Source organism: Dermacentor variabilis, chromosome 5 (genome assembly GCF_050947875.1).
Source record: "Dermacentor variabilis isolate Ectoservices chromosome 5, ASM5094787v1, whole genome shotgun sequence".
Taxonomy (NCBI): Eukaryota; Metazoa; Arthropoda; class Arachnida; order Ixodida; family Ixodidae; genus Dermacentor; species Dermacentor variabilis.
In genome coordinates this window covers 129,352,252-129,373,277 of record NC_134572.1, presented here as the reverse complement: position 1 = coordinate 129,373,277, position 21,026 = coordinate 129,352,252, and the positions used below count along the sequence as shown (strand labels likewise).

At 44.2% G+C, this 21,026-nt stretch overlaps 1 protein-coding gene across 1 annotated transcript in view; it reads left to right on the top strand.

Moving 5' to 3' along the window:
* LOC142583153 (uncharacterized) overlaps positions 1-21,026 on the top strand; it is a 249,991-nt gene that overhangs the window by 54,433 nt on the left and 174,532 nt on the right. Inside the window, exons 17-27 of the mRNA XM_075693498.1 lie at positions 109-222; positions 2,679-2,777; positions 3,388-3,492; positions 5,984-6,165; positions 7,756-7,920; positions 12,376-12,506; positions 13,357-13,455; positions 14,821-15,093; positions 16,504-16,635; positions 19,075-19,155; positions 19,722-19,891. Coding sequence (XP_075549613.1) covers positions 109-222; positions 2,679-2,777; positions 3,388-3,492; positions 5,984-6,165; positions 7,756-7,920; positions 12,376-12,506; positions 13,357-13,455; positions 14,821-15,093; positions 16,504-16,635; positions 19,075-19,155; positions 19,722-19,891 — 1,551 coding nt within the window. The remainder of the gene's footprint in view (positions 1-108; positions 223-2,678; positions 2,778-3,387; positions 3,493-5,983; positions 6,166-7,755; positions 7,921-12,375; positions 12,507-13,356; positions 13,456-14,820; positions 15,094-16,503; positions 16,636-19,074; positions 19,156-19,721; positions 19,892-21,026) is intronic.

Sequence of the window (21,026 nt, the reverse complement as noted above, 5' to 3'; positions counted from 1 at the left end):
CTGCACCATCATGTGTGATGAGTCACACTAGTGCACAATACTGGCTCGACATATTATTGTTTGAATATTTTTGTTAATTAGGTTGTGACGACACGTGTTTGTTTTCAGGCAACTAGTGGAAAGTTCGCTGCCAAACGGAGGGCGAAAGCTGTCGAGCTCCGTAGAAAGCGAGGACCAAAACCCAAGCTCAAGTCCTATTATCCCTGTTGGAATGTTTCTCAGGTTTGGCTTGACTCTCTTGGAATGTTCCTTGTAGCTAAGGTATCTTCAAAAGTGCTACCTTAAGCATATACATTACAACGTGTGTGTGTTTACCTGCTTAAATTTCTGTAATACAGTAAAACCTCGTTAATTCGGATTTCACGGGTCTGAAAAAAAACACCCGAATTAACCATATGTCATATTATCGAGGGTATCAAGAAAACAATAAACAAATACTTTCTACGTCAACACGCTTTTGTTTATTGAAGGAATCGGTAAATCCTGCTTCTATTTTTTTGCACAAAAGCAGTGCAAAAACTACAATTCTCATCATCTCGTGACTCATTCGCAATCGTAGCGGCGAAGGCCTCGCGACTTCCTTCACAGCGTGGCCGTGGCGGGTATGTTCATCTGAGACACACTTTTCACTGCCACACGCACATCCAGATTATTTTTTCGCCAGTGTTGCCAGGTTGTCGTCCATCACGATGTAAACAGTCTCTTCATCCTGGACAGCTTTGTACTGAGTAAAAATGAAACTGCTGTTTGCCACAACCGCTGCGGACGAAACCGTGGCCGCTGTCGATGCAATCACGGACGGCGCCCTTGCGGTTCTGAAGGTGCGCGGCCGACACTCGCACTGAGTCAAAATGAAACTACCGTTTACTGCAACTGCAGACGAAACTGTGGTCGCTATTGACGTGATCTTGGATGACGAGTACGCAGTTAGGAAAGTTCACGGCCGATGCGTGTACAGAGTCAAAACGAAACTACTGTTTGCCACAACAGCTGGGGACGAAACTGCAGCCGCTATCGATGCAGCCATGGATGCTGATACGCAGTTGTCAAGGCACACAGGCAGCGTGGTGTTATGTGCAGTGGTAAACGCAAGAATAAAGGCTTTAGAGGCACAAATAGCCAAAAAGCGTTCTGGCATAGCTGTAATTTTCGCATTCACATACGATTTCCGCTAATGGCTGTGGCGATGAGAAATAAGCCATCTGCACTCGTGGGCACGCAACAAATTGTGAGCGGAAACGATAGTATCCACGTTTACAATGACACATTAGAAGTGTACCCTATTCATATGCCGATGCTTGTAACACAGCTCTGATATTTGCCCACCCTTAGCGGAAACGTGCCGTATTAGGATAGTAGTGAAGACAAATGCCGCAGTGTTTGCAGCATGCCCGCCATGTGTTTCTATGTCACTGGCAGCTAAGCGCTCTCATTTCTGTTTTTGTCCCCTCAAAGTGAACATGGCTACGTTATTGCCCCAAACTTGCTGATATTAACGATATTATTGATTACTGATACGGAAGAAACTGTTTCAATGCATGTAATGTGCTCACGAGAAGAAAGAAAATTGCATTCGGCGCATTCGGCGCATTCCGCTTGCTCCACCGGCCGCCATTTTTTTCTTTTTTTGTGTGTGTCCTGCACTATACAGTGGCAGCCGCCTGTTTGTTGACCTGTTGTCATCCGGCACCAAATGCGGGATGATTCTTTTCGCGGAAAATTTTACTCGCATAATGATCGCACCCATGAATTCGCGTCAATTCTTTTTTACTAAAAAGTGCGATCATTATGCGAGCAAATACAGTATTGCATACGCCTGCCGGGACCAAAGGACGAGTATTATCCAATTTTCCTAATTAAGGAGGGTTGAATTAAGGAAGTTTTATTGTAAGGGAATGTAAAGTAAAAGATGGAAGGAAAGTTTATGTTGCAATCAAGTTGGCATCGTAAATTTGTTTCTTGATTGTGGACTTGTAGCTACTGATACTAGTTTGCCTAGGGTAGATGCAGTATATGCTTGTCACTGAGACCTCTGGTGAAGATCTGCTGCTTCAGTGACGATATGTAAGCATTTGTGGTTGAAGTGATCAGTGGCTGTGGCTCCCTATTTTCAGCAGTAGGCAGAAAAGTGCAAGGCAGATACTTTGGCGAAGTCACATTTAACAGTGCCCAGCAATCACGAGGAAACGTGTGCATGTTCGAATTTAACAAGAATGAAGCTGAGCTTTAAACATTTGTTTTCAGGACTGTGGGAACAATTCAAACTTCGTTATTGCTTCTACAAAGGTGCCAACCCGGAAGATAATCTCAGTGAGCTTTGTTCGCACAGTGAAATACGCAAAGGATGTAGGGAAAAAAAAAATCTGCAGTTTTGTTCACATGCTGCTATTTCAAGCAAATGAGGTGGGCGGGCAAGTTCTTTATGAGGGAGTTTTTTAAGTCTGCACATGTTAAACATATCTGATTACCAAGACATGCATGCAGTTCTGACAGTCACGGTGCCTTGGTTTGCAATGTGTGTGTGTTTGTTGTAACTAGCCTTGCACTCATTCTGATATTGTCAGGGCATGGAATGTTGAAATGAGCATGAAATGACCTCGCAAAAACACAGTAGTCAGTGCACATTGCACTCTGTCATCTTTTCACTTATGGTGCTTTTTTTTTCCATGTGTTCTCAGGGAGCCACTGCTGGCACTCCTGAAGCCAAAGATAAGCAGGACGAGTCACAGAACAAGATGGTTCTCTTCTCAGCCAACGATGACTTCGTCTTGAGCCAGGTGAGCAGAGTGGTGGGGTGAACACCGTGGGGTGAACACTGTGGGTGAACACTGTGGGGAGTAGAGATGCTAATGAAATATGGTGAACACAGCTGTGTGAGATCTACAAAATCTGGCAAAGCTGCTGTTGTGTGCTCTGTTTTGCCCAGCAAAAATTGCAATGCAAAATCTGGTGGCCTGATAAGTTATTAACATTTGTGTTGGTGTATTCTCAATATACTAAAAGGATTAGCCTTATGGGAGGAGACTAATGGCCTGTATTAGTTAGGTAGAGCTATTAGTGTTCGCACCAATAGGTGTATTAGGCCACCCTAGTCTACATGCAGCTGCACCGCGCAACTAGAGCCTCTGGTCTGCGCATAGCATGCCAGCATTGGCATGCCAGCATTGGCATGCGTTTAGTAGTTTCTAACCTTGTGTAAGAGTTTCGCATATGCCTTTTAGCCTGATAGGCACCATGCCAAAACTAATCCAAAACCTGGTAAACGTGCAAATTCCTACGAAACCAACGCAGCATCAATATGGAGCAATGCGCAAGGCCAATAAAATCTGTTAGAAATTTTGCGAGGGTGCCACATGCCTTATTCTGTTCAAAAACTTTTGCACTCAGGACCTGTGTGCCATGTGTGGAAGCTTTGGACGGGCTGAAGAAGGCAGGCTCATCGCATGCGCCCAATGTGGGCAGTGCTACCATCCTTACTGCGTCAATGTCAAAGTGAGTGAACGTGTTTCCAATACGCACTTATCCTTTTGTGTTTCCATGCACAGTAAGCAGCCTCTTGTCAAAAAAGAAAGCGTACCGTACTTACTTGAATCTAAGGTGCACTTCTTTTCCTATAAAATGGGCCCAAAAAGTTAGTGCGCGTTAGAATCGAGTAGGACCCTAAATCTGTGTTACCACATCACCATCGGCATTTCGAAGTGGCCGCCTCGTACGCGCTTCGAGCCTAGCTGCCGTAGTTCCTTCCATGTTCTGCAGTATGCATGCATAGGCAATGCTTCCTTTGGCTTAGGTTAGTGCACCCGTATTCCGGGTCTTCCCGTTTTCCGCATTTGCTCTGTTAGCATGGAAGTGCCAACTGCAAAGATATGCCAAGTTCATCACGATGCCGCAATTACGACGAACGTGATCACGTGTGCAGTGACGGACGAAAAGCAGGCCGCATCACGAGCGTTCGGAGTTCCCGAAACTTGTGAGTGGGACTGGCACAAACAGGAGATTTCTACTCCAGCAGCTGCTATGTACGGCGTGGCCGCGCGGCCCCTATCTTGAAAGTAATCTGTGGTGGAGGCACAGTCTATGCATCTAGGCGCACCATGCTGTGTTCTCGTCGCTTAGTGCGCATTGAAGCGAGAGGCCGCACAAAGGTCAATTCACTTGCTCCTGCTACCGCACTTCCCCACTCCAGGGTTCTGATAGAGTCTCTGCGGTCATTGCGTGAGACGTGTTCATATTTGCTTGGGCAGGTGTAACCCCATGCTTGTTCATTTAGTTAGTAAGCAAATGTTTAAATGTTTATACGGTTGATAAAACTACTATCCTTACTTTTCATATAGCTGTCTACTAATTTGCTGTCGTAATCGATGCTTTGCCTTTCGGGTGAAACTGCGACTTTCTTTATTTATCGCAACAATAATGCATTGGGAGTAAATCTTTTGTTTTTTTCCAAATGAGGGAAAGTTGTATTTCTGTATGAAAGAATGAGGTGCGCGCTACTGTAAAGGACTTTTCTTTCTTTTAGGTCACAGCAAACGGGTGTGCGTTACAATGGAGAATGATTTTTTTCTTCTTTTTTTTTTTGGTCTTAGAAAATGGGTGCACGCTACAATCAAGGGTGCATTAGAATAGAGTAAATACGGTATGCAGGACAGTCTAATGAAAACTGAGGCCTTTATTGACTGTTTCGTTACAATTTTAGGCAACTTCAGACAGAGTCTAGTGACTTGCAGTATCTTGGGAAAAAAAGATTTTCTCCTGAGCTCATGCTCTCAACATGTTTTATTTTTTTTTTTTTTTGCTGTGCTACTAAACAAAAATAAAGTTTTTGAAGAAATTTATAGCAGTCTAATAGGTGGTGTTGCTGAGCAGTAATATCACCGGACAATTTCGTAAATCAGAGTAGGGGACACTGCACAGGGGCCGACTAGTAAAAAAGTTCCGTGGAGCTTAATGTTACCTTATGCTAAGTTCGTTAAACTCAAAACACTTTTGCCTAGGGTTCAGTGCAACAGCCATAGCAAGTTCTAAATAATTTAATTGTGTAATATTTTTTGAAATGCAGTGTTAAGCAATAATGTTGTAGGCTCTGGGTTCATGTGTGACTGTGTGTGCTTGAAGAGCAGCTGTCTGCAGCTGTGGTGTTGTTTGCTTTTTTTTTCTGTGGCAACTTTACTGCTTTTCTGTGCTAAAAATTGCTGTCCGAATTGTCCCACCACATCAAACAGAAATCAGAAGGCTTGGTGGAACTCCAAAATTCGGTTGATTTCGTAATATGTGGAATCAATCCAAGTCAGCACTCAAGGTATGACTACTTAGTAGGAATTCTGAGGCTAGTGGCAAAGTTTTAAATGTTCATCCCTGTGATTTGCTTCTAAATGCATTGCTGTCCCGCACAGTTTTGTCACACTATGCATAAAGGAAGCTTTCTGGGGGAATGCAAAGCCGAATGCCTGTGAACTATGTTGGTAGTTTTCAGACCAATATCTGATAGCCTGAAACGGAAGGGAATGGGCTGTGGTAATAGTAGACGTAACAGTGCACTGAGTAAAAAAAAAAAAAAAAGATGTTGTATCAACGACTCTCACGCTGAGTAGAGGTGCTGTGTCTGGATAACATGTAGAGGAGGAGAAAACATCAATGTGGCCACTGTTGTTAGACACCACAGAAGCACAGGATGTTGCATCTTCATCTGTCTAGGTTGCTGAAAGAAATCCCCCTGCCAAGTTTACACTCCTGAAAAGGCGAAAACCAACTGGCAGCCGTTGCTGTTCAACAGGAACAAACAATTATTTATGTGTCTTTTTCTATATTATCTCTTTCATCACCAAGTGTGGCCAGCCTTTGTGATGCGTCCGCTTACCTGAATCTTGTTTGATTCAAACCTCATAGGTGGTTCTGAGAAATCGGAATTAGTGACCCCGTAGAAAAGTTAGTGTAATCTGTGCGGAAGTGTGCGTTTTGCTGATGGCCTGTGATTCTGTGCCAGGTGACGAAGATGATCTTGAAGAAGGGGTGGCGCTGCCTGGACTGCACGGTTTGCGAGGGCTGTGGCCAGCCGCACGACGAGAGCCGGCTTCTGCTTTGCGATGAGTGCGACATCAGCTACCACACGTACTGCCTGTTGCCGCCCCTTGAGACGGTGCCCCAGGGAAACTGGAAGTGCCGATGGTGGGCACCTTGCTGCTTTGTTTTCGTTTCTATTTATAGTAACTCGGTGTTTAAGTAACTGAGTGAGGCCAGCCACCATGTTTTCAGTGGCGGGTGGTTTAGCCCGCTGTGTGCCGGAAGTGTTTTCTCAATGTGAATTTCTATCAAAATAACACGTTAGCAGACTTTTCATTGAAATCATACTTGTTTGCAATACACTGCTGAACATTTGACAAATTTCCTTTATCCTAATATTCTAAGAAAAATGAATGATTTTCCTAATTGGTGTTTTGGTTTGTTTTGGTTGAGTTAATTAGTATCTTACAAAAAAAAAATTTATGTGGGTTATGTTACGATTCGAATCCTCTGAATCACCGTTTATGCAAGTTCTTGAATTTCTCGCATAAACTGCATGGACTTCTTGAGCCACTCCACCATTTTGGAACTTGAGAGACGCGTGCCATCTGAGCAACACAGACGCAACCTGTCGCATGCAAATAAAAGCTGCCTTAAAATTGTTGTTTAACCAGCTTCTATGTTGTGGCCAGAACAGGGCTTTCATGATCACTGATTATCGCCGATTGCTGAAATACCTGAATGAGATGACTCGGGCACGGTACTCTATCTGCAAACTAGTACCATGCTGGAATACTGGAAATATGCTTTAATCTATGAAAACATCTGCCCTTTGAAACTTTACTGTGGCCACCCACCACGGCTTCTCATTGGATGAGGTGTTTTGCTGTTGTGTACATGGTTGAATCCTGGCTGCCGTGGCTACATTCTTTCTTTCTTTCTTTCTTATATGTCAACTGCCCCTTCATTGTGGTATTACATGAGCAGTGGGCTTTTACAAGCAATATTCTGATTGGGGCAGAATGTGTAAACCAGGAGTATGTGAATATTTGGTTTCTGAATTTTAATAGTATACTGACTTAATAATGTTAGCTCAGCTTTTGAATACATAACCTAACCTGTTCTTGAGCTGGCCTATCAACAACGCAAGTACGGCCCCCACGTCAGGGTGCACACTTGGCTGTATTCCATGTCTTGGAGTTGCATTGCTCTAGTGATATGCACCACGCTTTCTTTTTTTTTTTCAGTCTTTATTGTAAAAGCTTCCGACGGGTGCTGCTGCTGTGTGTAGTGCATAAAGTGTGTCGAGTGTCTAGCCTTGTGCGTCATGTCTGGGTCACTACTTGACGACACCTCTGCAGTGGAAAAGTGCCATCCTTGCTGGCCAATCACCGTTTTGAAACAAAAACCAGTGGTGGTGCAAGAACGTGTCAGCCGCAGCAAAAACGTTTTGATGCAAGTGCATATATGCAGCTTTCAAGCAAAAAAATTGACATTTTAGTTTTTATATTGTAGGGCTTCAATTTCTGGATCTGTTTGCTGCACCAGTCATAACGTGTGCTACGTCATGTGAATAAAATTGTGGAGACATGCGTTTTGGTGTGGCCCCTTGGTGGGTTTCAGTGGTGTAGCTTGCAGCTTATGGTGAAACAAGGAAGATGATTTTTAAGACAGCACAGTTGTAGGTGGTTTCAAAATTAAATCAACAGGGCGCACTTATTCTCATGAATAGCCTTGTCATTGTCTCTTCACCAGGTGCGTGGTTTGCATCCAGTGTGGGGCCACCGAGCCAGGCTATGGCTCACAGTGGCAGAATAACTACACCCAATGTGGTCCTTGTGCCAGCCAAACTTCGTGTCCCCTGTGCCTGCTCAAATACCAGGAGAATGACCTCGTCATCCAATGCGTCCAGTGTGAACGGTGAGTGACTGTACAAAGGAGTGGCATGCCTTTTCATTACCTTTTTATTATCTTTAAAATCCATCTTTGTATTCTGCATTTCTCAGCATTATAGTCCTGCCACATGGGTAGATTTAATATTGTTTGCATCAGATGACATTTGTCTTTTATGTCCTTCGGTTACTGCTACACAGGGACATATAATGCCGTTAGACAAGAACAAAATTTACGGTTGAATGCCTACAGGTGACTCATTTGAATGTTCTAATGCTTACTCCCTGCTGAAGAGTACTGGGAAAGAAATTACAGGGGAAGCAAAAATGATGCTGTGTATGAATAATGCACTTACTTGTTTAAGGCCAGCAGGCTTTATTTAAATTATTTTTTTATAGAGTTTGGGCGAGGCAGGCTCATAGCTACTCATGGAAGCCTTGAACTGCATTTGGGCTGCTATGCAGGATAACACAACCACTACTAGTGGTTGACTATGAACACTTTTATTCAGTGTTCCTTGTCGCTTCCGTTGCCCTCGTCATTTCGTGAACTTCCCTTATCAGCGCTCGTCCAACCCTGGTCGTTTTCCGTGCCTTCTTTTACTGTTCTAGATTTCTGTGTACCTTAAAGCTCTGCACAAAAGTCTTGAATGAAACTGTACAACCCACGTTCGAAGCCCATGCACACAGTTATTTATTCATTTTTTTACTTATTACACACTGTAGGCCCTGGACGGGCCCGAGCAGGGAAGGGGAGACAAATGGCAAAGAGAGAAACAAAGAAAATGTACAACAATAATGGCAGGGTAGGCAAAAGGAGGAGCGCACAGATAATATTCCAAACAGTTTACTCAATGCAAGTGGTTGGTGCATGCTTTAGTTTGTTCACTTCTGTTATTGAACTAGGAAAGAAAGAGTCCTTAAACATATCGGTTCTGGTGGAGTACGGCATTTAAAGAAAATGGCTTGGTAAGTGTTAGTCTAGTTAATAAATTTGTGAATTTGAAAAAGGGGGTACCAGCGAATACACAAGGACGCCTACACAAGAAAAAGGCAGGTCTAATGCCTTTTTCTTGTGTATGCGTCCTTGTGTATTCGCTGGTACCCCCTTTCTCAACTTCATCATGCACCAACTGGCCCCAAGAAGTTGCGCTAATACATCTAGTTGCTAGTGGTGACAAGTGCATGTTGGGGTTGACAGCAAGCTTGTTAGTCAGGAGCCGGAATAGTAATAGAATCCACTGAGTCTTTCATGAGTTGGGAGGGGGAACACAGATTGCGTGTGTGTGCGTCCGCCGAGGATTTCTCGAAATAAAGAACGTACTTGGCAAAAGGGGGCTCGTCCAACCGGACCTAACATGGAGGATTGAGAATTGTCTATTGCCACCCAGCTAGTTGTGCAGCCTCTCCTGCCTTCTTCGATCGTCCAAGGACTGTTGGCTTTGACCTCCGGGGCCACAATGGAAAGGGAGAGACTCGCGGCTGATATAGCTCAAATTCTGCGCACCACGCCGCTGAACGCCATGGTTAGGCGTGACGAGACAACCGGCATGGCTAGGCCCGATGAGACAACCGGCGCGGGCCCAGCGCTCAACATCAAAGGTGTGCCCGTCCCACTGCTGAAATTCAGTGGCTACCAGGACCAACACTCGCCGCAAGACTTTTTGGAGAAGTACCCAGAGTACAGCAATATTGCGGGGATCCCCCCTGACCACCATTTGAAGTTGCTTCCAGCAGCTTTGGAGGGGTCAGCCAAACAATGGTGGCGCTTCTCAGGTGCGCACCCTGACTGGCAGTCCTTCGCTCCCGAATTTACGGCGGGGTTTACCACTGTTGACTACAAGTTTAAACTAAAAGCAGAGCTAGATCAGTTGTGGGGGTTCCACTCTGTGCTCTTGGGACAAAGGAACAACAGTACAGTAGTGCAAACAATCACAAGGGCATTTATTGCACCTTTCATAGATCGATGCCTGCTAGCCGAGTTGCTATCCACAAAACATGCCGATGGGCGCGCGACAAATCTAGAAGTCCGACTCACCGCGACCGGAAAACCAGCGAATATGTTCGCCCCATGCTGGATCATAATGCCTGGTCGTTCACGCGTACTGTCTCGCGAATGGTGGCGCATTCCAAGGCGGCCACGCGAGGCGGTCTCGCAGAAGCATGGGTTGGCGGCGCGCGGGATGTCCACGCCGTTCGCCGACCCGCCGGGGAAGAGCCAGCCCGTCCTCCCCTGCGCCCCCAAGTAACCCTGCCGGGAGGTGACGTTAGCAAGGCAACACTCGCGCCATCTCTCGCACTGCGCCCCAACCACATCGACCGCCGCGGGCATCACGCAGGCCACGCGGCAAAGCCGGATTACAGGAGACGCACCATGCGGGAAAAACATATCAGGGGACGCGCGAGAGTCGCGCATCCCCACACAGTGCACTCAGCATCGGGCAGAAAACCTCAAGCAGTTCATTCACGTCATTGCCGAACACTATGGCCGCATAGCGGAACCTGTTACAGATGCTGAAAACCTGGAACATGTGCGGAGACAAATGCATCCGACATTCCAAGACCTAACAGCCAACATGAGCGTTGCAAACCTGCAAGAAATGGCGAAGGCCCTACGATAGAATGTGCTTGGCGTTGCCTGCGCTTCGTGGTGTGCAATACGCCACCACCGTGTATTTGAACAAGCAGCAGCTGATTTGGCCTTCATCTATCCATCTCCGCACACCACTGCAACGCCCAACCAAACCCTCCCGGTCCAGCAACGAGAGTGGCAGCTGCAGCCTGTGGCAGTTTCGGCTTCTGAGTGTCTGCGGTCAACGACGCTTCACACTGGAGCCCTGGAGTAGAATCCCTCACCTGTACCGTTCACTTGTGCGACGAACACACGGGGCAACTACACTCCGGCACCGCAACAACTTGGGAGAGCGCCTCAGGACTTCGGGTTTCAAGCGACGCAAGGTATCCCGCGATTCGAGCTGCCAAACCGCAGTATCACGTGTCGGCAGTGTGGCGTTTTTGGCCACATTGCACATCAATGTGCTACTGCTAGACCACGCAGCCAACCTCGCTGTTTTCACTGCAATTCCCAAGCACCCTTCTTTGTTGAGGTCAGCTATAGGCCAATAGCAGCCGTGTATGGTGTCTGCTATATTATGAAATAAAGCATCCAGAAATGAGTGAGGAGCAGGCTTCTGTTGAAAAGAGAGAGCGCAAGACAAAGGTGGCTTCGTGCTCTGCTTGCGAGCTTCATGCGCAGCATAAGACTGCAAAACTTGGCTGAGATGTTCACAGCACCGTATGCTATCCGCTGGTAGGGTTTTGTTGTCAAGCCTGAGTGGTGGTTTGGGGCCCCTTTAACCCTTTCAGGGTCAATGACGTAAATATACGGTGCTGTGAACGAGTCCAAAATGGTCGATGCCTTATATTTACGGAGCCGTCTGTACGTCTAAAAAGCACGCCAGTTTCCAAACTTTTTCTTTCCTGGCATCTGCTACTACTAAGCAGGAATACGGGGAATTTTTTTTTTCTCATGCCTCCCTCCCTCAGTTTTCGTTGCATGGTTTGTTTGCTCCAGTGCGTCTATGTACTACCACTCGCACATTGGGGCATGCACAGGCGGGCATGCACCAATGTTTCGTTCATCAAAACAGACTTTTTGTACATCAAAACAACTTAAAAACATGCTTTCTGTTCTGGTATAGCCGACTGATAAAGCACGTGAGTTGAACTTTCCTGTGGGCACGGGCTCATGGCTGTTGTAGTACGCGATACCATCTATATCTTTGTTTATTGTAGGCTGAAGTCAATAAATTATTTTAGCAGACTGTGGTGGTGTAATGCTTTAATGTGGTGTAAATCAGGTACACATTGAAAAGAATGTGATTGTTGGATTGAGATTCCAGGAGGCCTAACTTTGCAATGAATCGTTTTTTTTTAAATAAAAAAATTATCGTCTATTGTGCCTTGCAGTTAATGCAATAGCAGAGATAATGGCGAGAATGATAACAAAGCATGAATTTAGCTGAAAAAGAAAAGTGTTTGCAAAATGTAGTTTAATGTGCTGGCTTAGAATTCCTCGCATTTTCGTGAGTGTGTGGATGAAAGTGTATAGTATATGTGTGCGTGTGATTTCTGGTAATTTCATATCTGTTTTTTGTTATCACATCAGTTAGTAAAAAGTCTAATTTTGTGATGGCCATGCTTTCCCAAAAAATCAGTACTGTCAGGCTTGCTGGGTAGGCACTAAGCGCTTTGGTCAAAAAGCGTGGAGCTGCTGGCATAAAATAATTAGCCGCAGCCATAAGCATGACTTTGTGAAGTTTTTGAGTGCTATTTTTTTTCATCAAGTTGTTTTAATACCTTCGTGGTAATGTTTAATATAAATATATAAGCATCCAAAAAGGGTTACCTTAAACTTTACAAGAGGTAAGTGTAATGGAAATCCTTTGCATTGAAACACCTTTTTTTGTTCCTCTTCCACCAGCTGGATGCATGGTCTATGTGACCAAATTTCCTCAGAAGAAGATGCAGAGAAGTGTGCTGAGTATGGTTACAACTGCCCCTACTGCCGTCCCAAGGACGAGCTGCCGCCTCATCTGCTGATGGACCACACTGGTATGCGGATCAGTCGGTCATGCAGAGTAGAATATTTTTGTGTCGAGGGTTCACCAAGATTTTTGGAAAATGTTTAGCAAAACCAAGTAATTCATATTTCGTAAAACTGGAAGTCCCAGCTATCCTAGTCTCAAACTATTATGTGTGCCAATGAAGCAGTGATCAGATGTCCTACTGTATAACATTTTTTAATGAAAAAAAAAAAAAAAGAGGCTGTAGTTTTATGTACAGAGGAAGAAGGATGGCATTTGCTATCTTTACACTTTCTTCGCTGAAGAGCTGTGTAAATATTTTTAAACCCTGGCGGGATTAGAGAAACTGAAATGCAGCATAGTTCATGACATAAATATTAGTGAGCAGCCTTAAGGTACTGTAGTAAAATTTGCGTTCAGTCAGTGTATATGTGCATGCTTTGTGTGTTTAATAACATGTAGTAGTAGTGACTCCCATGGTAAAAAAATGTGGAACAGGCTGTTTGTCCAGTCAGTGCTTGTAAACTTCTGATTTCAATAACACGACTAGGTGAGCTAATTGGTAGGTGTTGGGAGCAAACAGCGCTAAAAATGGGGCTATGGCATAACCCTTTGTGTCTTGTTCTTTGTCCCCGTTTGAAGCATTCTTTGCTCCCAAAAGCACTTCTGATGTATGTCAGGAACTGAACACGACAAAGAACTAAAGAGCCAAACGCAACAATTCGCATGTCACGCTTTGTCTTCTTTTGACCACTGAATGGTGCCACTGTCAGTTGGGTAAACATGCAAATCAGAGAACGACACTAGTGAGTCAGGAAAAAGATCTGTTAATGGCCTGTGTGTGTGTGTGAGATGAAAACGGTTTTCTTCCTTGGCAGCTGCCATGTCGCCATCACCGCCACCGCCTCCTCCAAAGCCAGAGACTCCCCCACCTTCACCACCACCAGCACCAACCGTGAAGCCAGTGAAAGAACTGGGTCAGTGAACTGCTCTCTTAAACAAATAGTGCTGCAGTGTTGTGGCAAGAAGGCTTTGCCAGTGTTGGCAGAAAGCAGCAACACAATTTCTGTATCCTTCCATTACCAATTTATGGGCCCGAAATCTGGTGACTAACAAAGGAACTTGAAAGGAAGCTAACAAACCGTGCAATAAGCAGTCAAGGGGGGGGGGGGCAAAATGATAGGCTTAGGAAAAATATAAGAAAGAAAAAAAAGAAACGCTAATGAGGAAAAAAGTTCTGCTGTATTAGTAACTTACTGTTCTACAATACCAGAAAAGCTACCCTTACCACGAAAAAAGGTGTGGTAAGCCAGAAAAAATTCGGAAGTGGACGACGGGCCTTCAATTTCAAGCACCAACTCGTCATGTCGTCATGTGTTTGATGGGGCCTGCTTGGGGCTAATTTTTTATCAGTAAATACTAACAAGAATTACAATTAAACCACGATATAATGAACTTCAATATAACAAAGTTCTCACTATAGCAAAGTAGTTAACTTTTTATAACCTGTTGTCCATAGAACACAGTGTATTCAGAACCTCAATATAACAAAGTGTGTTTATACATGGTTCCAATATAGTGAAATTTCACTACTGCTGCAAATTAATACTGAGACAATAAATGGAGGTTCCCACGGACACAGATAGTCGAATGGTTGATTTACAAGCGACTGCTTTCGAACGCACCTCTCAAATCGTGCACTGCGCGGCGCCAATGTGAGGATATTGTTGATACAGCATAAAACCATATCCTTCATCGACGACTCTCAGATTCAACAAAATAACATTTTTTCTCATTCAAAGTTACTTTTTCCAATTGCTCGATAATTCGAAAAATTTTTTGGCCCCTTCTGTGTAAGAAACATCCATCTGCGAATGCATTTATTTGCATAAAGCGCAATTTCAATGCAACAAAATTTAATATAATGACCAAAAATGGCCGATTTTACCGACTTCGTTATATAGACGTTTAACTGTACATTGCATTCTAAAGAAGCCAAAGACTAGAGTTGGAAGGTTTCAAAAACTTTTATTGAGCCATGTGAAATATCTGAGAATCTGTGACATCACACTGACTTACCGGAACTGGGGTTTCCATGCAAAATTTAATAGAACTTTGTCCTTCACTTTTTCTTCCATTAATCAACCTGCTATTTTGAAGTTAGCAGCAAGATGTTTTTTTAAGAAATCTTTTATCAGCCTAACAAGGAAAAGCCTATCAGCCTTTTCCTGAAGCACCAGTCCCTGTCGCGCTTTGTGTTTTTCCTCCTGGAAGGCATGCCCAGAACCTCTTTCCCAGTGTGCCTGAGCTTGAAGTGCCGGCATGATGCGATTTCGTCGCAGAGCCACCCCCGATGCCCGTGAAGCAGAAGCCGACGGTACCGCAGTTCTACATGGACGGCGTGTACCTGTCGGAGTCGGGCATGCAGCAGATCAAAGCGCTGACCATCGAGCAGCCCAAGCGGCAGCGAGTGCGACGGCCGCGCCAACCCTCGGGGGGCCAACCTGCGGCTCCGCAGGGCAGCACGACAACGCCGCCGCAGTCTTCCCTATCGGCTGGCCTGTTCGGATTCAGAAGCAGGCTCTCGACAGAGGACTCTGAAGACGGCAGCAAAGGTGCAATTCCTTAAAGGGAGACCGGTTATGAAATGTTTGTAGCACAGTTGAACCCAAGATACAGTCGAACCCCCTTAAAACAACATTCAAGTGCCACAAAAATTCCATTGTAACCGATAATTGTTATAACCGTGTTACATGAAAAAAAAAAAAAATGAGAATGGGCGATGGCGTAGCTGTTCCGAGAAAACTGTACTGGCGGGGAGGCCAGTTCTCCTCCCCACCACCTTCCTCCGTGCTGCTTCTGATTGTGTTGACTTGTTTACCTCTGCTTCCTGCGTGTTCCAATCGCATGTCGTTAACAAGCCGCGGCTGTCGGTATTCAAGAATGGCACTGCTGTAACTGCAAAGACGAGTCACGGGTGGCAAGTGATGTACGAGCTCCGTCGAGGCATAGCTTTGGTGGCCCCTAAAGGCGCCTTTTAAGAAATGCAGGAAAGTTGCGCTGGCAGCATCTCAGCTTGAGAAATCCAGAAGAAATGCGGGGACGTTATCGCCTCAAGCATGTCGCCAAGTACTTCCCACTGTTGTGCACGAGAAAACCGCATGTCCGTCAGCCTTGCTTGCTTTACGCGAAGCTATGCTGCTACTCATTGTGCGGAATGATTTAAAAGCATAGAAGGCGAATGAATTAGCCGAAGTCGGTGCCAAAACTTCACAATCTCCTGCTCGCACAGGACCACTTTTTGCGCCATGACACATGTACCTGTTGGGAAACAAAGTGAAACTTGTTCGTAGAAAAGGTATTTGTGTAAATAATTAGGGGGCTCCAAGTATTTCCAGCGTTTTTCTATGGTTTCGAGGTCGAGGACCTTAATTTAGAGAGAGAGAGAGAGAAAGAAAAAGAAAGGAAGATAAGTTGAAACAGTCGTGTTGTCAATCCTTTAAAGTGTTTCCCAGCTTTCTCGCAGTATTTTATTCAGAAACGTTCACCGGGAAGGATTTTCTCACGAGGAATGTTCTAGGAACCTAGTTTGTTTTCTTGACTGCTGAGAACAAAAAACTGCACTTTTAATTAACGAAATATTAACAAAGTTTGTCTGAATGGGCAGCTTCATATTTGATCATTGGTCTTGGTGCTTGCAAATCTTCAAGGTACTACTGTGTTAGTGTAATAAGTGCTACTCCAAACATGTTGAAAATTATATTTGTGTACCGCCAGGATTCATAACCCACAAAAATTTTGTGTGCCGCATAATGCATTGCAGTCCAGCAAAGAGTTTTCATATTTTCTACTCAGCATTCCCGGCAAAGATGACAAATGCTTTTAGAATGTTGTCTGCGCTGTATGTATTTGTGGCACTTTTTTAGAACCTTGAACACAATCTGTTACTTACGATTGCATCGCTGTCTAGTGCCAATTGCCGCATGCTAATGCACATCTCTCTCTGATTTTTCTCTGTCTTGCAGATCTACCCGACATTGATGTGGAACCTAAAATGGAGGTAGACGAGGAGACAAAGTTAACTTCCGAAGAGGTTGCCAAACAAGATGCTGAGAGCGAGCTGAAGAAAAAGCGCCAGCGCAAACTTCAAAAGCTTGGTAAGTTTGCATACTTGGTTTTCGGGGCGCTTCAAGGCATGACTTGCCTGTACTGTGGGCCTCAAAAGTTTATGAGGCACAGAAATTGCGAAATTGCCGCGAATCCAGGGCACAAACCTTGAATTGAGAGTAGTACTCGGCAGTAGCTTGTGTGACCTACGGGGTGTTTTATTATTTTAGAAGAGACATGCTTAACCCTTTCCCTACTGCAAAAAAAGAAGAAAATTGTACCGAATTTACCGGAATTTTTTTTGCTCGGTTTGTGGAGCTTTTTTTCTAAATCAAATGGCACCATTATTTCACTTCAGTGGTGTTCCTTTATTACAAAAATTGCAAAAAAAGGTAGGTTGAAGAAGGCTTCACCGCATGGCCTTGGTATCCTGCTTAAAAGCATTTTGCAGGGCTCGATACACTATGAAAAAAATACGAAGAAAAAATAACCTAAGCGTTGCAAAAACATGCAAATGAGTAGTGGCTACTTTTACGCAGCTCCTAAAGCAATTAGCAGGCCTTCTTTGTGTGGTAGATTCACGAGCAGCCGCAAGATCATTCGGGCAATCCATAGAATATCCATAGAATCCATCAGACTGCTCAGATGAGAACACATCACTTTCTGTTTCCGAGCAAAACTCTACATAGCTGTGGTGTAACGAGGAGTCGTCAAAATAATTTCTTTTACGCGCGCTTTCATTGCTTCGCTTCGAGGAGGCAGCCATGCTTTATGCGGGGGTGTCAGTGGTGGCAATATAATGAAAGGCGAGACACAAATGGCACAACCTGGACAAGTGTGGCCATCTAGGGTCAGGAATCGCAACTATATGCAATAGGACGAGTGTAGTCGTCTAAGTTCACTGTGTGACAATTTTTGTTTATGACGACTCTAGTCCTTGGTTATGTTTGTACAAAATTTCATGACTACACTCATCAGAGGGAGCTTGAGGGCCTAGGGGGGACACTCCACTTAACAGCACTTTTAAAAAAAATTATGGGTGCATTTTGATCAAACTTGCATTGCTTATGTATTTTGACATGCTGATTATAAATATGCAATGGATGTTTCTGTGTAACAAGTAGTTTTTAAAATATTGTTAATTTTTTTGTGGTCTTGTTTGGAGGTGAGCTCTCGTTGAAATGCTGGTTGTTATGAAGGAGACTGGCATATTAAATTGATGTTGAATTATCAGAGTTTGCATTGCTACAAGAAGGAATGCTCTAGACTGATTTTGGGCCAAAGTTACAGCATGTAACACCTAGGACAAAAATATTACTTTTGAAAGTTTCTGTGTTAATATTTGTTCATATTATAAATAAGCCTACTGCACTCTCTAATTGTCTACCGTTCCATCTTTCTGACAAAAATAGAATTACTACAATAGGACACCACCAGAAATGCTGTTTTTGAGAAAAAACGATAACACATTTTAGTACATGCTTACGGTAATTAAATCAATTAAGGATGGTAGAACCTGGAGCAAACGAACATGAAAAGATATTTGGGCCAATTTTCGGCTCCAAAGAGCAACGTCCCTATAACAGAACACAAATTCATATCTTCGTGAAGCCTGTGCTCTGTAAACTTTTGATGCGGACTGTACAGCCAAGTGGAATCTGGTGAGACTGCCTGGTGAGGTTGTCGCCATGGGTGTCGCAAATATAGTGAGTGGGTTGTTTATAGTTGTAAAGTAACTTTTCTTATCTTGGTTCAAGCTTGTAGACCAATAAACTTGAAAAAAAAGAAAAAGAAAAGCTAAAGACCATGCAGCAAGCTATGGAAAGTTATATTAATTTAAATCATAATAGATTAGGAATCAAACAGTGGTAGTTGGTGTTGCAGTTCACGTTAAACGCAAGGAGAGGTACTGGGCTGTCCTTATAATGCGTGTAATGGATAACCATTGTTCTTTTAGTAACAAGGAAATAGGTGCCATGGGAAGGGAAAAAATGTTGAAGTTGGCAGAAGATTTGAGGGAATGAAAAGATTTAAAAATTTGTGGTCATTGGGTGGTTTGGTCGATGTAGGACAGGGTGGTTATACATTTCCGAGAGAAGAAACAATGTAGAGATGGTAATGGTAATGTTTACACGATGTTGCCATAGCATTTGCTAGCATTGGGTGTAACAGCTGAGTGGCTCTTTGGAAGATGTAGCTACCTGTGAGTGTGGGGGGGGGGGAGGAGAAAGAAAGAAAGGGGAACACACAGACACCTAGTAATGACTCTTGGCACGTTCCAGGTCAAGGAAATGATAAATGGCTCCTACAGAGGGATGATGAGCTAATTGTTTGGCTTACCATGTTGTTTCTGAGATGCTGTATTTATCTTTTGCATGAGTTAGGTAGGTGATCGTTGTGGTAAGTATTGCCCACTTGTGAACTCACTGGGCCTCTCCTGCCTTGTCTTCTCTCCTAATTGTTGCTGCTTGTTTGTTCATCTCTGTTAGGAATCGGAGGATTTGTCGCAAAAGCCAGAAGTCGGAGCGTCTCCGCCAAGGAACAGGATGTGACGTTGCCTTTGGCTGGAGGTAACTGCAGTCTTCGCGAAACTTACCAATAATGATAATGAGAACAGCTGTATTCCTACCTGCCATAGTGGCTCTGCAGCTGTCGTATTTTGCTGCTGAGCATGGGGTCACTATGGCCTCGTTTCAATGGCGGTAGAAAGCAAAAGCGATCACATACTTCGCTTGAGGTGTACACTAAAGGACCCCAGGGGATCTAAATTAATCTAGAGCCCCACACTGCGTGGTCCCTAATAGCCCATGTGTTGCTTTGAGATGTCAAACTGCAGAATCTGCACTTTAATATTTGTTTTATTCCCGCTGATTGTTCTCTTGCACAGCTCTTGATGTACGTGACAAAGTCACACTGGTTGTAAATGATTTTCCGACCTAATCGTACCTGAGAAACTCTGGCTATGCTGAATTAATGTGCGATTTTCACGCTGTCCATAATAGCAAAGTTTGATTGTACCATTCCTGTGTTCCCGTGAGGGCCCATTAGAGTCATTGCGCCATGCATTCAGACATAAAGACATTGCCACTGGTGGTGCTGTGTTCTGTGACTGAAATGTGCCTGTTCTGTTTTCCAGCTGGGGAGACAAGTTCAGAGGCAGCGCTTGCTGCGCTCTCTGGAGACGTGGCCGCCCCAGCCCCTGAGCCAGCAGCTGAAGCAACAGGCACAACGGCAGAGAAGCCCAAGCGTCGGCGGCGAGTGAAGAAGAAAAACCCTTTGGAAGATAGCTTTCCCTCATACCTTCAGGTGAACTTCGTTTGCTGTCCTTGATGCCTGGCCCTGCAGTTCGTCTTTGGGGACAGTTCTTTGAAAAGTGCACGAGGGATCATCTCTGTGCTGATTCATTAATTGACGCTTTCCTGCCCGCGAGAAAAGCAGCAGTTTTTTGGGTATTCTAGTAAATAATTTCACAGAGCATGCTTGATACAAATATATAGTGCAAAATTGAAGAGGAAGAAATTTTCTTTTCAATGGTACTAGTTTCAAACAGCATGCTTATTAAAAAGAATTTGAGAAATAAAGATATCTGAACAAATATTCTGTAGAAAAAAAAAGAAAGAAGTTGCTTAAGAATGTAATTGTTGCTTTGCACAGAAAAACCTTAAAAAGTTTGAGAATATACATTTTCAGTGCAAAGGACCTGTGCAATATTTCAGCAATTATCATCTTTATGTGTAAAATAATTTCTTGAGATATAAAAGAAAACGCTAACCCTAGTGACTAGCCCTCATGCTAAGTCGAAGTGGACTTCTGGCCGTCTTCTCACGCAACAGTCGACTCCCTGTGTGGCCGCCAGCAAATGATCCCGACTGAAGGATGTTAACACCCTGCAGATAAGAACGATGACTTTCAGAACAGGCAGGATATCTTTATATCAGCGCGCGGGAGCTTTGAAGCAGTTCGGTGAAGAAAGCGAAACTCTGTTCTGAAATCTCACAAATCGAACTTGTCTTCTGCATCAGGCTGCTTTCAGAGTCCAAAAACTCCTGCGCAGATGCGTTGGAATTGGTAGAAATCAGACACTTTTATGCATGGAGCGGCATGCGATACCAGAAAAGAACTGCCATGCTATGTGCCTTGTAAAGGGGGCCCGAATACCCGTCAAGTGAACAGAGTTTGCCTTTTTGTTCGGGCCTCCTCCAATTTTTGTTTGTATATCTCAAGAAAAATGGAATAAAATTGAATTGAATTGAAAGTCATCTTGGAAACTTCAAGTCTTATCACGCCAACCATGCCCCTTCTCCTGAGGCACTTCAAACATTTGCATGCAGTTGAAGTAAAACAAACCGAAAAGCGAAACTGAATAAGTATTTCCTAAATAAGCCATTAAATAGTGCTAGCTGTCTGACAGCACTTAGAAAGCGGCAAAATAAGAATTTGG